Source organism: Peromyscus maniculatus, chromosome 8 (assembly GCF_049852395.1).
Source record: "Peromyscus maniculatus bairdii isolate BWxNUB_F1_BW_parent chromosome 8, HU_Pman_BW_mat_3.1, whole genome shotgun sequence".
NCBI classification, from domain to species: domain Eukaryota; kingdom Metazoa; phylum Chordata; class Mammalia; order Rodentia; family Cricetidae; genus Peromyscus; species Peromyscus maniculatus.
In genome coordinates, this window is record NC_134859.1 from 43,231,760 (window position 1) to 43,249,005 (window position 17,246).

The 17,246-nt window shown below is 52.8% G+C and overlaps 1 protein-coding gene across 2 annotated transcripts in view; it reads right to left on the reverse strand.

Moving 5' to 3' along the window:
• Positions 1-17,246, reverse strand: part of Obscn (obscurin, cytoskeletal calmodulin and titin-interacting RhoGEF) — a 147,680-nt gene that overhangs the window by 20,288 nt on the left and 110,146 nt on the right. For both annotated transcript variants that reach the window (XM_076542423.1, XM_076542422.1), the window contains exons 78-89: positions 17,079-17,161; positions 16,475-16,648; positions 15,466-15,622; positions 14,910-15,026; positions 14,642-14,806; positions 14,319-14,477; positions 13,929-14,106; positions 12,643-12,756; positions 6,008-6,175; positions 5,637-5,739; positions 5,160-5,289; positions 4,203-4,314 (exon numbers count right to left, since the gene is read on the reverse strand). In XM_076542423.1, coding sequence (XP_076398538.1) covers positions 4,203-4,314; positions 5,160-5,289; positions 5,637-5,739; positions 6,008-6,175; positions 12,643-12,756; positions 13,929-14,106; positions 14,319-14,477; positions 14,642-14,806; positions 14,910-15,026; positions 15,466-15,622; positions 16,475-16,648; positions 17,079-17,161 — 1,660 coding nt within the window. The remainder of the gene's footprint in view (positions 1-4,202; positions 4,315-5,159; positions 5,290-5,636; positions 5,740-6,007; positions 6,176-12,642; positions 12,757-13,928; positions 14,107-14,318; positions 14,478-14,641; positions 14,807-14,909; positions 15,027-15,465; positions 15,623-16,474; positions 16,649-17,078; positions 17,162-17,246) is intronic.

Genomic DNA, 17,246 nt, shown 5'->3' on the forward strand with positions numbered 1-17,246 from the left:
TAGGCATGTATGTGTTTCTAAGTGTGTGTGTGTGTGTGTGTGTGTGTGTGTGTGTGTTTGTGTGTGTGTGTGTGTTTGTGTGTGTGTGTGTGTGTGTAGGTTTCCCCTAATGGAAAGGGACTCCACAGTGAGAATCTAAGTTCCAGCCCCAAAGCTTGGTGTACACAGATGACCAGCGTGTTTCCCACCTGCTCCACCACCTTCACCTTCCCTAATGGATCCCGTTTTCTGCTCTCAAGGGCCGTGGGCACAACACCCCTGAGACGCTGCGTTCGGGTCCCTTTGCTCACAGTGCTCAACTGTAACAGCGTCAGGCCTGCGTGTGACTGGCGGCCACAGGCAGGCTGCCATTGTGCAAAGCAGGGCTCCCAGCCTGAGGCAGGACAAAGCAAGAGTGCAGCCACCCCCGCAGAGTTCTGTCAGACCACTCTGGCTGCAGAGCCGCAGGGTTAACAGGAAGCAGGGTGGGAGTTAGGAAGCAGGTTGGCAGGACTCTGGCTCCAGGGTCTTCCAGGACCAGCCTTCTTGCCTCCCCAAGGCGTCGATACACATCCAATCCTGGAGAGTCCTCAAGGCCTGCTCCTTCCAGACTGCCATCCCTCCTCGCTCCCAGAAAAAGACTCATCACGAGAACCACGTAAATGACTATTCAGGATGCTCTTGTGCACAGGACAGGCTGCGCACCGGAAGAGCGTGTGCTGGTGGCGGCAGACGCAAGTGTGCACGGTGTTTCAGCGACCAGGTTGTGGTCAGACAGAGAACAGGTCTGAGAAGTCACAGCAAAGGGCTTGTGCAGGGTCTCTGACCCTATGAGGGACAAGAACTCATCAAAGAAGCAGGGGGGGGGGATGTCTCTGAACGGACAGTGAAGGACATCAGAGGTCCCAAGGCTGAGCTGCTGGGCTCTGACCAGCTCGGTTCTGAGAAGGTCTAGGAAACTGGACCACTAGATGGCAGGAACTGGTTCCAGTAGCCAAGGGACCGCATGTGCCAACTTTCAGTATGCAAAAGATATGTATGCCACCCCTTCTACTATGGGAACTGTGGCTCACTTGGTGTTGGTCCTGTCTCTGTTCGCCTATCCCCAGGGACGTGGGGCTCTCAGGTGTCTTGGAGCCCCTTCCAGACAGGACAGCACTAGCTGGCTCCTCCCCATCCTGACTGTCCACGCAAGTGTCTTGTCATAACCACTTCCTCCGATCTGAAACACTCCCTCTCGGAGAGAGGTTCATCAAGACTCAAGAAGTCAACAAAATGTACAAGGCGCTGCCAGCTTCCCGGGTTACCTAAGCTGTAACAACCGCTTCCCAAGTTAGTTACCTAAGCTGTAACAACCGCTTCCCAAGTTAGTTACGTAAGCTGTAACAAGCTCTGGGAAGTGGAGACTGACCGGCAGAGCTGCCCCAGACTGTGCTGCAAGTTCTAAGGATACAACTTTTTGAGTCCTTGCTCTTGCCGAAGCGGGCCCCCCATGATATGTAACCCCAACAATCTCACGGGATCACTAATCTCGACTTGGGGAGAACTGCGTTTTAATCTGTCATCGGTGCCATCCCTGGGACAAATAGGGACATTTCATCTCACTAGTGATAGTCGCACACTAGTGGTGACTGCGTAAGGACCAGAAGAACTAAAGACATCTGGGGTGAAGCGGTTGCGTGGATCCTGCAATGGGTGCTGACATACGCAACCTGGGCTCCATGCTGCGGAGGCCATGAAAGCGGGGTGATGCACAGGAGTCCTGCCGCAGCAACGGCACCTCAGGGTGAGGCGGTCAGGTGGTTCATGAAAAGTGACTGTGAATTCGGGAAGGCTAGATGAGGCGGTACCTCCCATCTGTGCCTGCGACTGCTCTTTGACGAAGCAACAGATAGAAGTGATGTGATCTTTTACTACGACACTGGCCCTCTATAATGTTTCTCTTTGAGTACACCCCTAGCTGACCAAGGCCACTTGATACTTAGAATGGATGATGGTTGGCCTTCAGAGAACCCACCCACCCTCTGTTTAAAAAAAAAGTCTCATCATTTAATGCTGACCCCTGAGGCGAGTCTTACAGATTTGTTAAAGCATCTGGAAGAACAGCGAAGGAGTTCAAAAGAAAGCACCTACATGTCTGGGAAGACACCTGTAGAAGCATACGTCTGTTGACTAAAGATTCCAGAGCCAGCGGTGGGCTGCTTCTCTACATCTGTGGGCTATGGAAGCCCCCAAGGCCTTACAAACCATAAAGGCCGTTGTCACTGCTGTATACCAGGGCTAAATGGTACGATCCTGCTCTAAAGCTGTCACACACTCTGAACACAGGACATGGGAAATAAGGTTGGAGCTGAAATGGAAATTCCCTCTTTGCTGGCTAGTGCCAGAAGGCGCTGCCTGGACCACTGGTAAAGTGTGACAAACAGTCATCATCAGCTATGAGTGGCCACGTGTACGACACTACTAACATGCCAAGCAAGGTGTGCTTGCTAGTACAACATGGGCACAACTGTTGCGGGACCACCATCTGCTTTCCTATTAGATTTAACGTCTGCCCCATGAGAGGGAAGCCGCATATGGTACAGTAAGGAAGGGCAAAGCCTGTGGTTCCAGTGTGGAGGTAACTACTGTTGTCTTGTTCACTGGACGCGATGTGCCTATCAGACTGCCTTCTAAACATTTGTGTTTACACCCATCCATAACTGCAGCTGTCCGCTTTGGTCAGTCAAGCTGGTCAGTCATAGAGGAAAACTTCACTTTTTCCAGGGAGGGGTGTGCTACAGAGACTCATAATCCATTCGCTCCTGGAAGTAAATGACGGTTTCTCTGCCACACTCAGCCATGGATGGAAGAAAATAATCAGACATCTCCACCATCCCTCCAAGGCTCAGGGAACTCCAAAAAAAGGGGGTGGGGGAGTCAGGAAGAATGTGAGAGCCTGGAGAAGGAGTGGAATACTATGTGGCTACATCTTCCAGTCTGCAGCATGCCTTCAATGAGGGAAAGTCATGAAGACAGAGGAAGGAAGGAAGGAAGGAAGGAAGGAAGGAAGGAAGGAAGGAAGGAAGGAAGGAAGGAAGGAAGGAAGGAAGGAAGGAAGGAAGGCCCCTCCTCAGGGTCATATAAACAGAGGCTGTTACTAAAGCCAACCCATAGAGCTGCTTGCAAAGTATGTCACATGGGCGATGTGCTCCGGAGATGTAGCTTTCAGGATCAGTCACCCATGCTGGGTTGGACTTTTCAGTGACATCGCTGCCTTTGAGTTATCCGTGTTTCTGTAAGTAACCCCTCACCCAGACTAGTAAGTAATCCTGACAAACTCTTCAGTTTGCTAAGACTCATGTAGAATTATCTCTTTGGTCTATTATAGATGATCTGAAGCAAACAGAGGCCTGTTTACATCTTCCAGGATGAGTAACCAACCTCACCTGACCGTCCCTAGTCAGGCTTATTTATCTAGTTCTTAATAATAATTAGTATGTACACACTATACATGTGAGCGCTGACACTCACAGAGACAAGATTGTGTCAGATACCCCCTGGAACTAGATTTACAGTACATGGCCATGTACTGGGACCTGAACTCAGGTCCTCTGCAAGGGCAGCCAATGCTCTTAACCACTTAGTTATCTCTCCAGTCCCTAGTGAGGCTGACTTTATAGCTCACTCCCACCCTCTCCGCTAGTACATCAAGAGTGACCCTGAGCCAAGACAAGGACACTGAACTGCAGCGTTGTGCTTCTCACGGGCAGCCCATCCCCGCGGGATGTCCCACACCTGCCCCTGCTCCCAGCAGTGTGTCTTCTGCACTCAGTGAGGACCCCTCACCCACTCCTGCTGCCACCTGCCCAGAGCCTCCACGACCACTGCCAGTCAAGCTGACGCAGGCCCAGCTCTGTCTTTTCTGCAGAGACAGTGGTTGAGGAGGACTGTGGGATCCCCATTATCCAGGGCAACTTCCAGCTCTCACTTGGGGCTTACGGCCTTCCAGCCCTCACAGGGGCACCCATGACCCTGCAGCTACCTCCTCTGACCTCCCCAGCTTTCAGCCTCCATCATTTTCCCCCCTGAGATGCTAGCCCCCTCCTCCTAGAGGCACCTCCTGGTTGGCAGGGCTGACAGTTTCCGGTCCACCAGGCTCTTTCCAGGCCAGTGGAGGTTCCCACCTGGGGCTTGAAATGCGTGAGTCGCTAAGATGGGCAGCACAGGCAGACAGAACCTACCTTCCACAGCGGCCACCAGCTGTTCCCGGTGGTGCTGGTCCCGGGCACGCAGGGCGGGACTCTGCATGTACAGTTCTCCACCGCCACGTGTGGAGCCCAACCGGTTCACCAACTGCCAAAAGGACAACAGAGGCCCACTGAGAACCCAGGCTCCTCAAGGGACCTGGACCCTCTCGCTAGAACCGCTCTGATGGTCTAGGGGTGTGGGCCACACCCCTTAGTGTGTTTTGTACGGGGTGGGGGGTGGGGAAGAGCTCCTAGCCCAATTGTGGGCTCCCTAGAGACTCCTTATGTGGAGACTGCTCTCTTTCTCCTCTGGCCAGGGGGTGGCTGCTCAGCTGGAGGTGGGGGGCAGGGGATGAGCACTTGAACTAGAACAGTAGGAACCTGAAGAAACTGGAGTTAACTTTAATGAGTCATCGCATGGCCCCTGGCCCCTGTCCTCTCAAATCCAGAGTTAACTTGAGTACCCTTGCTTCCAGGAAGTCTTATGGGAGGCAAGAGGCCCTAGGGTCACAGTTGAAGCCACACAGAGGAGTCTGGCTTCCAGACAAGAGCTTTAGTAAGAGCTGGACACAGGCCAGAGGACCCAGACTGGTCTCCACCTCAGATCTGAGGACAGAGAGCACAGGGATGGAGGCTGAGCTTTGCAAGGGCAAGGCCAGACTCCCCGGGTAAATGGCACTACATCTTTACATTCGTGAGTGACAGCTGAGGTCAGCACCACGTCCTCTCCAACAGACTAAGCATCATCTTGAAATGGTGGGGACAATGGAAAGGGGACAAGATAACAGGGCCCAGCCTAACATGAAAGGACAGGCTACAGGTAGATGAGGATGGTGGCTGACAGCAATCTGATGTCCTCTGGTCGGCCTAGAGCATCAACACGCACACAGCGGAACCTGGGTTTAATCGGACCACAGAGGATGGCTACTGCCCCTCATACACATGCCTCACCTCACACTCATAGTGCCCCAAGTCCTCCTTGCTGGCTGCCTGGATCACCAGCACCAGCACACCACTGCGGGGCTCATTCAGCATCCGGTACTTGTTGCCCAGGGTTAGCAGGGCACCATCCTTGTACCACCTGAAACCATTCAGGAGGTCCTGTGAGCCAGTGCCCAGCCAGAACCATCTTCATGGTACCCTCAAGGTCCCCAGGGCCCCTCCAGACAGAGCTGCTGGTGCTTAAAACCCCTCCTAGGCTACCCCAGGTCCAGTGTCCCTAGGAGGTTCCCTTCCTGGAAGCCACGGTCCAGCCATGTCTTCCCAGCCACAGAGGGTCCTACGTCCAGCAGGAGTCACAACCCCATGATACCCACTTTCCAGCGATCAGTGGCCATGTACAATCTCCCTGGCTTAGAAGGTCAGGCTGTCTAGCCCTCCCTCCAATGGCAGGAGCTGCATCCCTTACCCCTTCAGCCCAGGCCTCACCTGATCTGAGGGTACGGGGCACCTTCCACAGTGCAGGTGATCTGTGCATCCTCCCCCTCCACAAAGGGGGTGGCCCGGACCTTGTTCACAAACCGTGGGGGCACTGTGGGCAGAGGCAGGCAAGGGCAAGAAAGACAGAGACATATCTGGGATGGAGCTGAGGGAATGCTGGGGTGGGGACGCTGGTGTCCCCACTTCCAGCAGTGGCCTTCCTCTGGGAGTTTCTGGAGGCCCCAAGTCCCCGGGCCTGCTCCACCCGCAGGCCCAACCCACATGCCTGCCCTACCCCAGCCTGTACTCTGGACGGAGTCCACACTATTGACAGTGGACTGGTGGGGTGTCCAGCACACCGGACAACCCACTCTGCTCACCTTGTACTAGAATCTTCCCCAAGGTGCTGGCATTGCCAGCAGCACTGGCCGCAAAACACATGTACTGGCCAGAGTCGACACCGGTCAGGTTGTCCAAGATGAGGGTACAGGAGCCATCAGGGTCTTCGATGAGGATGTGGTGTGGGTCCACCTCCACCGGCTTCCCATCTGGAAAGCAGAGGCAGGCTTTCATGGAATAAGGTCCCAAAGGCTGAGGCCTGGGAATAAGAGGCTGGATGCAATCTGTTCTCTCTGTGTGTCTCTCTCTCTGTCTCTGTCTGTCTGTCTCTCTCTATCCACCCCTCTCTTGGTCTGTCTCTCTGTCTCTTTTTCTGAGTGTCTTTCCACAAGGGCCCTGACACAGATATCTGTCTCTGTCCAACTTCAACACTCTAGGAACAGAGGGTGGGACGAAAGGGTCTGAACTGGAGAAGGCGCTCAGTAAGGACAGCTGGCTTTTGGTCACTCCATCTCCTCAATGGCTGCACCTCTTCCGAGCATCTTGCATGGCGACAATGCCCAACATACTTGATGTGAACTCCCCTTCCCTCAATCGCCTCCACCCTGCAGACCTAGAACCTGCATGAGCCATTCCGGAACCGCCCTTCCTCTCTCCACCTCTGACCCTGTCCGCAGCCAGCCAGCCAGCCCCAGTAGCAAGACAAGCACCCAGGGTTTGCCCTGAGCAAGTGGAGACCACCCCAAGCAGACAGCTCCGACCTCGGTACCAGGCCTGTCCAGAGGGTCCCCCCTCCCAGGCCACACCCTTGTGCCTTTCCTCTCAAAGATAAAGTTCCAGTTTCCTCAGACATGAGTAGCCAGAACCTCCCCTCTCCGTTTGGGGAAACCGCGTCTCCTGCAATTTGTCCCCACTCATGCTAAAGGGAGGCACTCTGGAGCCATCTGCAGCGGATGAACACGCCAGACACCTATCTTTTCGATCATCGCCTTTGTAAAACACATTTGAAGGTTGGAAATAAATTCTGAAACAGTAGTGAAAGCAATGCATGGCTCGTGGTAAAAGATTCGAAGGCTAGGCTGGGCATCGTGGTACCCATCTTTATCCCAACATTTGGGAGGCAGAGGCAGAGGCTGAGTTTGAGGCCAGCCTGGTCTACAAAGCAAGTTCTAGGACAGCCAGGGCTGTTACTCTCTCTCTCTCTCTCTCTCTCTCTCTCTATATATATATATATATATATATATATATATATATATATATATATATATATATATATATATGGCTAAGTCATCATATAAACATCCACCTAAACATCTCAGGCAAGCCTGTTTCTTTCATGAGAGAGCAATGGGGAGGCCCAGGTACTTTGCCATAGAGAATCCACAGCCCTTAATATTTCAAAACAAGTAAAACTAAACACATCCACATTATCACAATGATTCTGACTGTGTCTCCATGGACCCAGAGGGACTGGAATCCATTGTATATAGCATGTGGGGACCTTGAGAAAGAATGTCAGCTTCTCAGCTCTGCCAGACACAGATGTCACATCTCTTTTCCACCCAATCAGACACTGGGAGGCACCCTTTGGGTACCACAGCCTTGTCTTCTACCCCTGGGTGCTCAGTATGTTTGTGGCTCTCCACTGTGGGCATGCTGTCCCCAGAGGGGATGGACTCCATGTAGAAATTTGGCAGCAGAGGAAGTAACTGCTGCCCAGCCCAGCCCAGACTCCTTGTCTGTTCCCAGATTGGCTGACAAGCCGCACAGAATCCAGGAGGGAAAAGAGTTCAAGGATCATTGGAGGTCAAGTCATATTCGGTGACCTTGGATAGTGGCAAGGAGCTAACTACAGGAGACGAATTGGTTCAGTCAGATAAGGCACTGCTCATGTAGCCCCAGCTGGTGTGGACATCCTCAGTGAGACTAGCAGCAGCTCCTGATGGGCCATCTTGGGGACACCAGATATGACTCCTCTTTTGTCTTGGACAATAACAGCCAAAATCCTTTTGAGTTCACAAGGCAAGGTCTGTCACATACAGCCATGGCACCTCTAAGTCTGGACTCAGCACTCTGACCTTCAAGGTCCTTTGACAGCCCATTTCTGCTCACTCGGTGCTCTCCTGGCTTGTAAGTCAGAAGCATCCATCTCGGGTGCCCAGGTTTGAGTGTTGCGCTCCACCAGCAGGGCTGGCTGAGAAACCTAAGATTCAGGGTTCTGTTCCCAGTGTGGAGTGTCTCAGAATTACGTCGGCATCCACAATAACCAATCTTTGTCTTTCAAGTCCTCCATGGGAGACTACCTCGGAGGACTCTTGGACCCTGGGGACAGTGAGTGTCCCACCTGTGTCTTGTCATTGGTCTCAGCCAGTCAGTTTAGCGTTGGCCTGAGGGCTTCCCAGAGCACTGCAGCATGCGGCGGACCTTCTGAACTCTCCCATGGGCGGGATTCCCTTGAGCACTGCTATGGTTTCAGTGTGGGTTTTCCTGGAGTTCTGTGGTGGAAGCTTCGTCTCCACAGTTGATGTTGAGGAGTTAGAGCCTCTTTAGGGGAGGGCTCTAGGTGAAGTGGGTCAAGCCGCTGAGGTTAGTGCCTTGAGAAAAGGTTGATGCCGGTCTCTAAGTGTAACTCAATTTTTCAAGAGTTATTCAGAGAACAAGCCCAGCCAGAGCACCTCTTCCTTCCTGTCCACCGTGATTGCTCCCTCCAACTAACACATATCGCCACCATGATGCTCGCTGCCACACTGTATGGCAGCCAGCCAACAGGAGCGTCACCAGGTGACACTATGCTTTTAGGATTTTCAGCCTCCAAACCCTGATAGCAAAAGAAATCTCCTTAGTTTATAAAGAATACAGACTCTGGCACTTTGTTACAGCAACGGAAAACTGAAGCTCTAACGTCAGCAGGCTTCTGGCTGGTCTTGGGCAAACTTGAAGTTTCTGAGACTCATCATTTTGCCAACTGAAGTCTCTGGCGTAGGAGGCTCAGCTTGGGGTTTGAACCTGACCTCTTTCCAACATGGCCACTAGAGACATCCCTTTCAAAAAAATCAACTCTTTGCATGTTGTGGGGGCTCTGATGGAAACCAGACACTCAATTCGGTGATGTCCTATGTGTCCATTCTATGATGAGACAGTTTGGACGCCGTGACAAGCAAGACAAGCAGTGCCCATCCAGCCTCACTCACGGAATCGAAGGAACCGATTTCCCAAATTCACATGAACAAGTGGCTACCCTCCCAGAATGCGGTACTCTATCCTCCCCATTCTACTCCCAATGCCAATCTGCTTTGGTTCCCTGAGAGTCTGGATCCATGAATCATTCGTTGTCCAGGTAAGCAGAAAGGCAGCAGCACACAGAGCTCTGCGCTGGGCAGTCGTGGGCAGAGTTCAAGGCCACTCTTAGAGTGCGCCCCATGCAACTCTCTGGTGAAGCCCATTGTATTCTTAGTAAACCAGCCATTTGTTTTACCATGTAAACAGCTAGAGTGGCAGGTTAAAGGAGTCCCTCTTGGGGGCCACAAAGCATAGATCAACTGAAGATAAACACCCGACAAACTGAGGACACCTCACCCAAAACTCCAGGACTCTTGTATGGGGCCACGACAACACAACACCACTTTGACCCACCCCCAGCTTGACAGACACAAAGCTATGCTACATGCTAGACAGAAGGCTATTGAGAGATGCTCTCACGCCTACAGAGAGCATGGCCACATCACCTGGGGTACCCACACCCTCACCCTGGCAGATGGTCCCATGAAACCAGCCACACTGCTTCTGGTCAATGAATGTGGCCAACATGAGCCACGTGGCGCCACGTGGGCCTCCTACCATCTGATGACCACTCACAAAGCCACTCCAGGACCTGACTGTCCCGTGTGTCCTCTGGTCCATGCACCTCACGAAGGTTTTTTGGGTCACTGAAAGTGGCTTCCCCCTCCCCCCAAAAGACTGTCTCTTCTCCTCCAGGCTCCTTACTGGAGGACTAGGCAGGGCCTGGCCACAGGCTTCACTTTCCTCCTAACAACCCAGCCAAGAGAGATGGAGTGCCAAGGGCTCAAGCTGACCTCTGGCTTGTTTTGATGAAAAGGTGTTTATCCCCCTAACTTGACCTCTGGATGTAAGGAGGGATGGATGGCTGGGTAAAGGGGCAGGCTCTGTGCAGCTAGAGGGAGGCGGCTGTGAAGGGACCCTCCAGCCCCAGGACCAGTGGTCACAAGTGGTCTTCTCTAGAACCAAGAGATGACACCCAGGGCAGCTCTCTCAAGTCACCACCAGGAGCCGGCCATGTGTCCCTCTATTCTCACAGCCCAATAAGAACGAGGCATGATTCAGGATGCTACTGTCTGCTGTATCACAGGAAGAAAAATGTCTTTGTCCTAGATAGGAGAAGAGGAGGAATCACGTGGAACCTTCTCCCTTTTACTTATGTATGTATGTATGTATGTATGTATGTATGTATGTATGTATGTATGTATCTATTTAACTATTTATTTATTTTGGTTTTTCGAGACAGGGTTTCTCTGTGTAGTTTTGGAAACTTTCCTGGAACTCACTCTGTAGACCAGGCTGGTCTCAAACTCACAGAGATCCGCCTGCCTCTACCTCCTGAATGCTGAGATTAAAGGCATGCATCACCACCACTGCCCAGCTGTTGAGCCAGCCAGGAGTCTCTGGAGAACTCCACTTGGTCTACCATCCAGCATCCAGGATCACCAGGAACCAATAGAGCTGGTACATCCAGATCTAGGGTCTTAAGGGCTCCCATCTGGGCCCCACCTCAGGAGCTGGTCATAGGTAGGCATGATAGTTACCAGAAGCCTCACTGGGGGTAGGTACTACTTCCAGGTCAAAGCTGGAACAGCTACCCACTACACTAGACCTTGGGGCTTACGTGTATGTGTGCATGCATCTGTGTATGTCTGTGTACATATATATTTGCAGTGTTTATGTATGTGTGCATGTGTAAATGCATGGAGCATGTATCTGTGCATATGCATTAGTGAGTCTCCACGCCTGTGTCTGTAGTGTGTTTGTGTACATGTGTACTGTCTGTGTATACACCTGTGTAGTAAACATATGAATATATGTATTATCTGTGTCTATGTGTCCATGTGCTAGTGTATATCCATGCATATAAGAGTGTCTAGCGTGTACTTTTGCATTATATTCATGCATGTGGCATGTTTCTGTATGCACTGGTGTAATGTTCAAGTTATATATGTATGCCATGTACATACAAGTATGTGCAGTGTGTGTATGATCTGTGATGGGGTGGTCCACAGGTAGGTGGGTGGGCATAAAGGCACATTTCAGTCTGGTTGTAGGTGATGGTCACTGTCAAGCTGGTCATCTGCCCTTATCCTTGCTGAGGGTCCTCTCTCTGTCTCTCTCTCTCTCTGTCTCTGTCTCTCTCTCTCTCTCTCTCTCTCTCTCTCTCTCTCTCTCTCTCTCTCTCTCTCTCTCTCTCTCTCTCGTGCGCACGCGGCTCACTGTTCCTCATCTCTCCAGACTCTGGAAGTCAGAGGACCCATAGGATCACTAATGCCAGTGAGTCCATAGTACAAGCTCTAGGCCTCACAGATACCTGATGTTAACAGTGTCTGTGGTGGGCACTCTGGGCTCTGGCAGTATCGATGTGACTTCAGACTGAGGTTGGCCATGTGAGAAGTCAAGCATGACCACTGACACAGACCCAGTTCATGACCTGAACTGGAAGGCTCGGGTGAGCTTCCTGGCTAACAGTGCTCTGTCCCTCTCTGTATCACGCACTGATGCTGGGGGACGAGGGAGCTGGCCGCATGGCTCCACTGGGAGAGATAAATGGGAACTTACACATGGCAACTCACAGACCCTGCCCAGCTGACTTCAGGCTGGCCCCTTCCGCTGCGGTAAAACACAGCCCTGAACGGAACAGCTCTGCTGAATTCCAGGGAGTCCACGGAGTGAAGGATTATGGAAGAGGCTCCTGGGACTTTGAGCCTGCAGCTGGTGTTAAGTGAAAGGGCTCTGGGGATCCCCAAACTTGGCATCAGAATTGTGGGTGCTCTTGGAGACCTCTGAATTGGCATCAGAAAACCAGGTGCTCTTGAGGACCTTTCGAGCCACAGTTGATGTCAGGAGTCAAGGTTCTGGGGAACCCGAACGTGCAGGTGGTGTCAGTGGTGGGGCTGGTCGGAGACTCTGACCTTCGCAGCTCCTCCCATCACAGCTGAGTGAGGGGGTGCAGCGTGACCCTCTACCCCAGCGCTGTCTCAAGCCCCCTCCATCCGCATAGCTCTGCTTCCCCGTGTGACTTTGAGCTTGTTGTGACATGTGACTTGTTGACCGGAACTGCTCCTCAGTGTCATGGCTACTGCTTACCCAGACCCTCGTGTCTGTCTCTCACTCATGCAGAAGCTTTTAGACCCGTCATCTCAGAGGCCTGTCCTGCTTTTTGTCATTGCCCCAAGCCAATGTCTTCTGGATAGCCACAACACTGCCTGGCTTTAGGTTTATTTATCCATCACCTGTCTCCTACCCTACCTCATCACCCTCTTGAGCAGGACCACCTGTCTCCTGCCTCTCAGGCCTCATGTACCGCTGGGCAGGTTCTACATTCTCAGGAAGTTCTTCCCTATTGCAGAGCCAGCTCCCCACAGTAAGGCTGGAGACCCTCGTCCCTGGGTACCTTTGTACCAGCTGACAACAGGCTTAGGTGTGCCAGTCACTCGGCATGCCAGCTTGACTGTTTCGCCCAGCTCAGCAGTGCAATCAGCCAATTCCTCTTCAAAATCAGGGGGACCTGAGGATACATAAGGAGGTCTCCGTGTTTTGTGTACAGCAGGTCAGGCCTATGGTCTTAATTGCATACACTCTGGCAGGTTTCCCACCCCAATGCTAGCCCTCCATGTCTCGCAGTATGGCTGCTACCATCTGGGGTCCCAACTTAGGATCAAAGGTGAGTGAGGGAAATTGGATGCACAGTGGGAAGGGGTGGGACCGTGGTAAAAAAAAAAATGAAGAGTTTGGGAGATTCCTCAGTGGGTAAGAGCGTTTGCTGTGCAAGCATGGGGACCTGAGTTTGAATCCCCATCATCCACATGAGGTCACAGCCTCATGTGACTGTATCCCCAGCATTGTGGAGGAAGAGACAAGCAGATCCCTGGAGCTCACTGGCCAGCCAGCTTCCTCCAAAAAAGTAAGCTCCAGATTCAGTGAGAAACCCTGACTCAAAGAAATAAGGCAGAGTGGCTGAACAGAACACCTGGTATCCTGCTCCGGATCCAGAATATATACACCGGCCCACATACCAACACACACATGTGTACATACATGTGTGAACACATTACCACCAAAGGTTAATATTTTTTTTGAGACAGGGTCTCTCTGTGTAACAGTCCTGGCTGTCCTGGAACTCACAGAGATCCATCTGCCTCTGCCTCCCAAGTGCTGGGATTAAAGGTGTATGCCACCTTTAATTAATTAATTAATTAATTAATTAATTAATTAATTAATTAATTAAAATTTTAAAAACATTGGCTAATTAATTAATTTTTAAAAACATTGGATGGTATGTTTTTGTTCTGGATGAGGAAGGCTGATTCAGGGTGCAAGATTCCCCTACATCTTGCAGAATCCAGATGGATGTCCTGAGCTTGGGATCTCTGTGTGGGAGCTTCCTGCTGTGTCCCCAAGTGCCCTCTCCCTGGTCAGGGGTAACCTGATACTCCATCTGGATTTCCCTGTGAGGTTGTGGTTCTTATACCCCACCCAGAGCTGACAGGACAGAATGGATCCCTCTGCTCCCAAAAGCACTCCCTCATGCCCAGAAGGCAAGGGCCAAGGCAGTGCCACCCAACTACCTGAGACTCAGGGTCTCCACAGCCTGGGTGCAGCCCAGCTGGACAACCAGGGTAAAGAAGGGTCATGTCCCCATCCTATCCTGACCACGATGGCCCACCAAAGGACACTCACGCCACACAGGCTGGGCCAGGCGCTGCTGGATGCCACAGATCTCCTTCACCCATGAGTTCTTGATGATGACTGTCCGTGCCTGGAGCAGGTACTTGCGCACAGAGTCCTCCCGTTCATGCCACACCTCAAAGGCGCGGTCATCCCCCTCGACCTGGTCATTCAGGTCGATGCTACTCAGCTGTGGGGAGAGGATATCGGTAAGGAGGATGTGACCACCCTCAGATGATGTGGGACCCAGGAGGGATACACTTAGGTTATCCCAGAACAGTGGCCGAGGGACTGGCCACCAGCTTCCACTCTGAAGCCTGAGAGGCAAACGGACCTCCACCGACGACACATTCGCTTGTGATTCGCCCTACAGAGCCCTTAGCAGCCCCTGCACACACAGACCTTCATCATGTTCCGGAACACATAGCTGAAGGTGTCCGTCCGAGAGTCTCTCCGGGGCTTGCAGATCACCAGATGGTTTCGGAAGAGGAAGACATGCCGGTTGTGGCCCTTCCAAGGCATCCGGGCCCCTGGTGCCCCCTCCCACACTATGAAGTGGCCCTGGAGGTGTGAATGGGCTCTGGTTAACCAAGCCTCCCCCATGGATGCGGGCCCCCACTCAGCCACATATCCAGCCCCCCACCAAAGTCACGCGGTCATCCACATGGAGCTCCCACCTCCAAAAGCCTCCTACCGTACCCCACCCTCAGTATCCACAGCCCCACCTGGCGGATAGGTTCTCCCAGGGCCTCCAGGGTTCCTGGGTAGTTCTCCATGAGTGACACATGCAGCTTATTCTCGGCACGCTGAGGCAGGGCAGATACCACAGCATAGGCCTGCTCCAGCAGCGCGCAGTTCTGCCGGTTGCGGGCCTTGTTTCGGATTAACTCCTGGGGTGAGGGCCAAGAGTCACGGATCCAGGAGGCTCTGAACCCAGGAATCCCCTCGCCCCCCACCGATGCAGCCTGCACAGAGGAGGCTGGAGCATGTCACCTTCAGCAGGGCCTGGTATTTCTGCACCCGCTCCACTGGCTGCTCCAGGTAGTGCTGAAGTGGAGGTGGGGGTGGCTGCGTGGGGTCCTTGGCTGACAATGTCTCTTCTGCATATTTCTGTAGGAACCACAAAAGTGGCTTTGTGCATGAATGCACGGTCCCTTGGTGACTAGAGTCACTCCAGGGGCGTCACAGGCACAGCCCTGAACCACCCGGGCATGGCTATGTCCCCTGAGAGCTAGAGGATGATACCAAGGGTCCTGACACACACAGCCCCGCACTAGGGACACTGGGTTACCATCTCACTGGTGGTGGCACAGGGCTTGGGCAGCTTAAGTAATTAATAGCCGAGCGTACAGAGCTGTGGTTACTCCTGTTTCATTTCCCACTGAGCCAGGGCCCAGGCAGGTGGTGGGCATGCAGTGATGTGGGTTGAGGAAGATGAACTTGGGCTGGCCCACGTGGACCAGTGGAGCCACACCTCAGAGGGCATCTGGGCAACAACTAGGGTCTAGGAGCAAGCAGGGTGGGTGGGCTTGTGACGGGCAGGAAGCACCTTGTAGAACTCCTGCACCGGGGTGCTGACAACCACTGACTCGGCTTGCACGCGGCCCACCAGGAACTCAAGGTACTTCTCAAAGGCCTCCTGGTTCTTGATGAAGCACATGGCCACATCGTCATCGGTGTCACAGGACTGCAGCTCCTTCAAGAAGCTGCCACAAAGGGGACAGTGTCAGCACCTCCCCCGACCAACCAGCTCCAGACCTTCTCCTCTAGGAGAAGGCCAGGATCCTAACTAATCAGGGCCTGAGCCCTGTGATAGATTATGTTGTCATGTGTGCAAGAAGTGAATGGTTGTGTGCCCATCTGCCCATGTACAAGTACAACATATACTATGCATGCATGTATACAAGAGCATTCATATGTGGGTGCATACGTATGTAAGTTTTCTAAAAGCACGCATGCATATACACATAAACATGCACAGATGTGAACACACAGCTGTGCAAACATTGTATATGTGCAATGTAGTGTGCACATTTGTGGTGTGCATGCATCTTGGTACAGGTGAGTACACACACACACACACACACACATATATATATATATGCTCATGTGTACTTGTATGTCTTGTGTAACAGTGCACATGCATAGAAACCCACATGTGTGCACACGTTAGCATGTGAGGTGTATACATGTTACCAGATATAAAATGTTATGTATCTCCATGAGCAGGGATGTAAGTAAGAGTGTGCATATGTGTGCAAATATGCACAGACACATCAAGCACATGAGCATGCACAGTGTGGCAACTATGCATGCACACATGTGTACACGTGTGTGTATGCCTGCACATGAGAGTCTACATGCATCGTGCATACACTAGTCAGGCATACTGCAGGCTTTATCTTGTATAAGCCAGATACACAGTAAGGGAAGATCTGGCCCACTAGCACAGGCTTGCCCCTTCCTCAGTTCCTGCCCACCCGCCATGAGGCCTGGCCTGCAGGTAGGGGCTGTGTGCTCACACACACGTGTGCATGCATGCAGCCCCACCCTCCCACCTGCTGTGGAAACGGCTGATGTCCTGCACGTTCCGGAAGATGACTGTCTTCTGGCTGGCCACGGCTGTAGGCACACGGGGAGATCGGTCCAGGTGCTTCATGTGGTGACTTTCCAAGAACTGCAGCTCACCCACGAAAGCCTGCTCTGAACTCAGCAACTCCTGGATGACAGAGCTGGCAGGAAGAGGAGCCATTAGGGGGTACTCGGGGCGCCAGTGGCCACAGGCTCCTGCCCCTTTCACGGCCCTGGGATCAGCGTTGTTACAGGACTGTTTACTCTCTCACATCCCCCATTCCCTCAGCTTCTTGCTACCACTCTCAGAGAGGGGATGAGGAGTCCCTGGGAAGAACCACTCCTCCACATAACTGCCCCCGCCCCCCACAAGGAAGTGACCTGGCACAGCCCACGTGGGGACCGCTGCAGGAATCAGTGACAAACCGGTGCCCGCTCTCTTCTCTGCCTCCACCCATCCCTGATACAGAGCAGGCATTCACAGGCCCCCGTAAAAGCAGCAGGTCAGAACTCCATTTGGACCCTGAAAGAGGGCAGGCAACAGCTCCATGAGCAGCGGGCCAGCCGGGGAAAGCTCTACCAGAAACTCACCTCAGCCGCATTCTATACTCATCCTCAGACACAGCCTCCCCAGGGAACTCAGGGGCCTCAGTGGGCCCCCACTCAGGAGACAGCTGGTGAGAAACAGGCATCTGTCAGAGGTGGGCTGAGCCCTGGCTCCGCCCCTACAGAAGCCGGGGGCTCCTATCCTCCAAATGG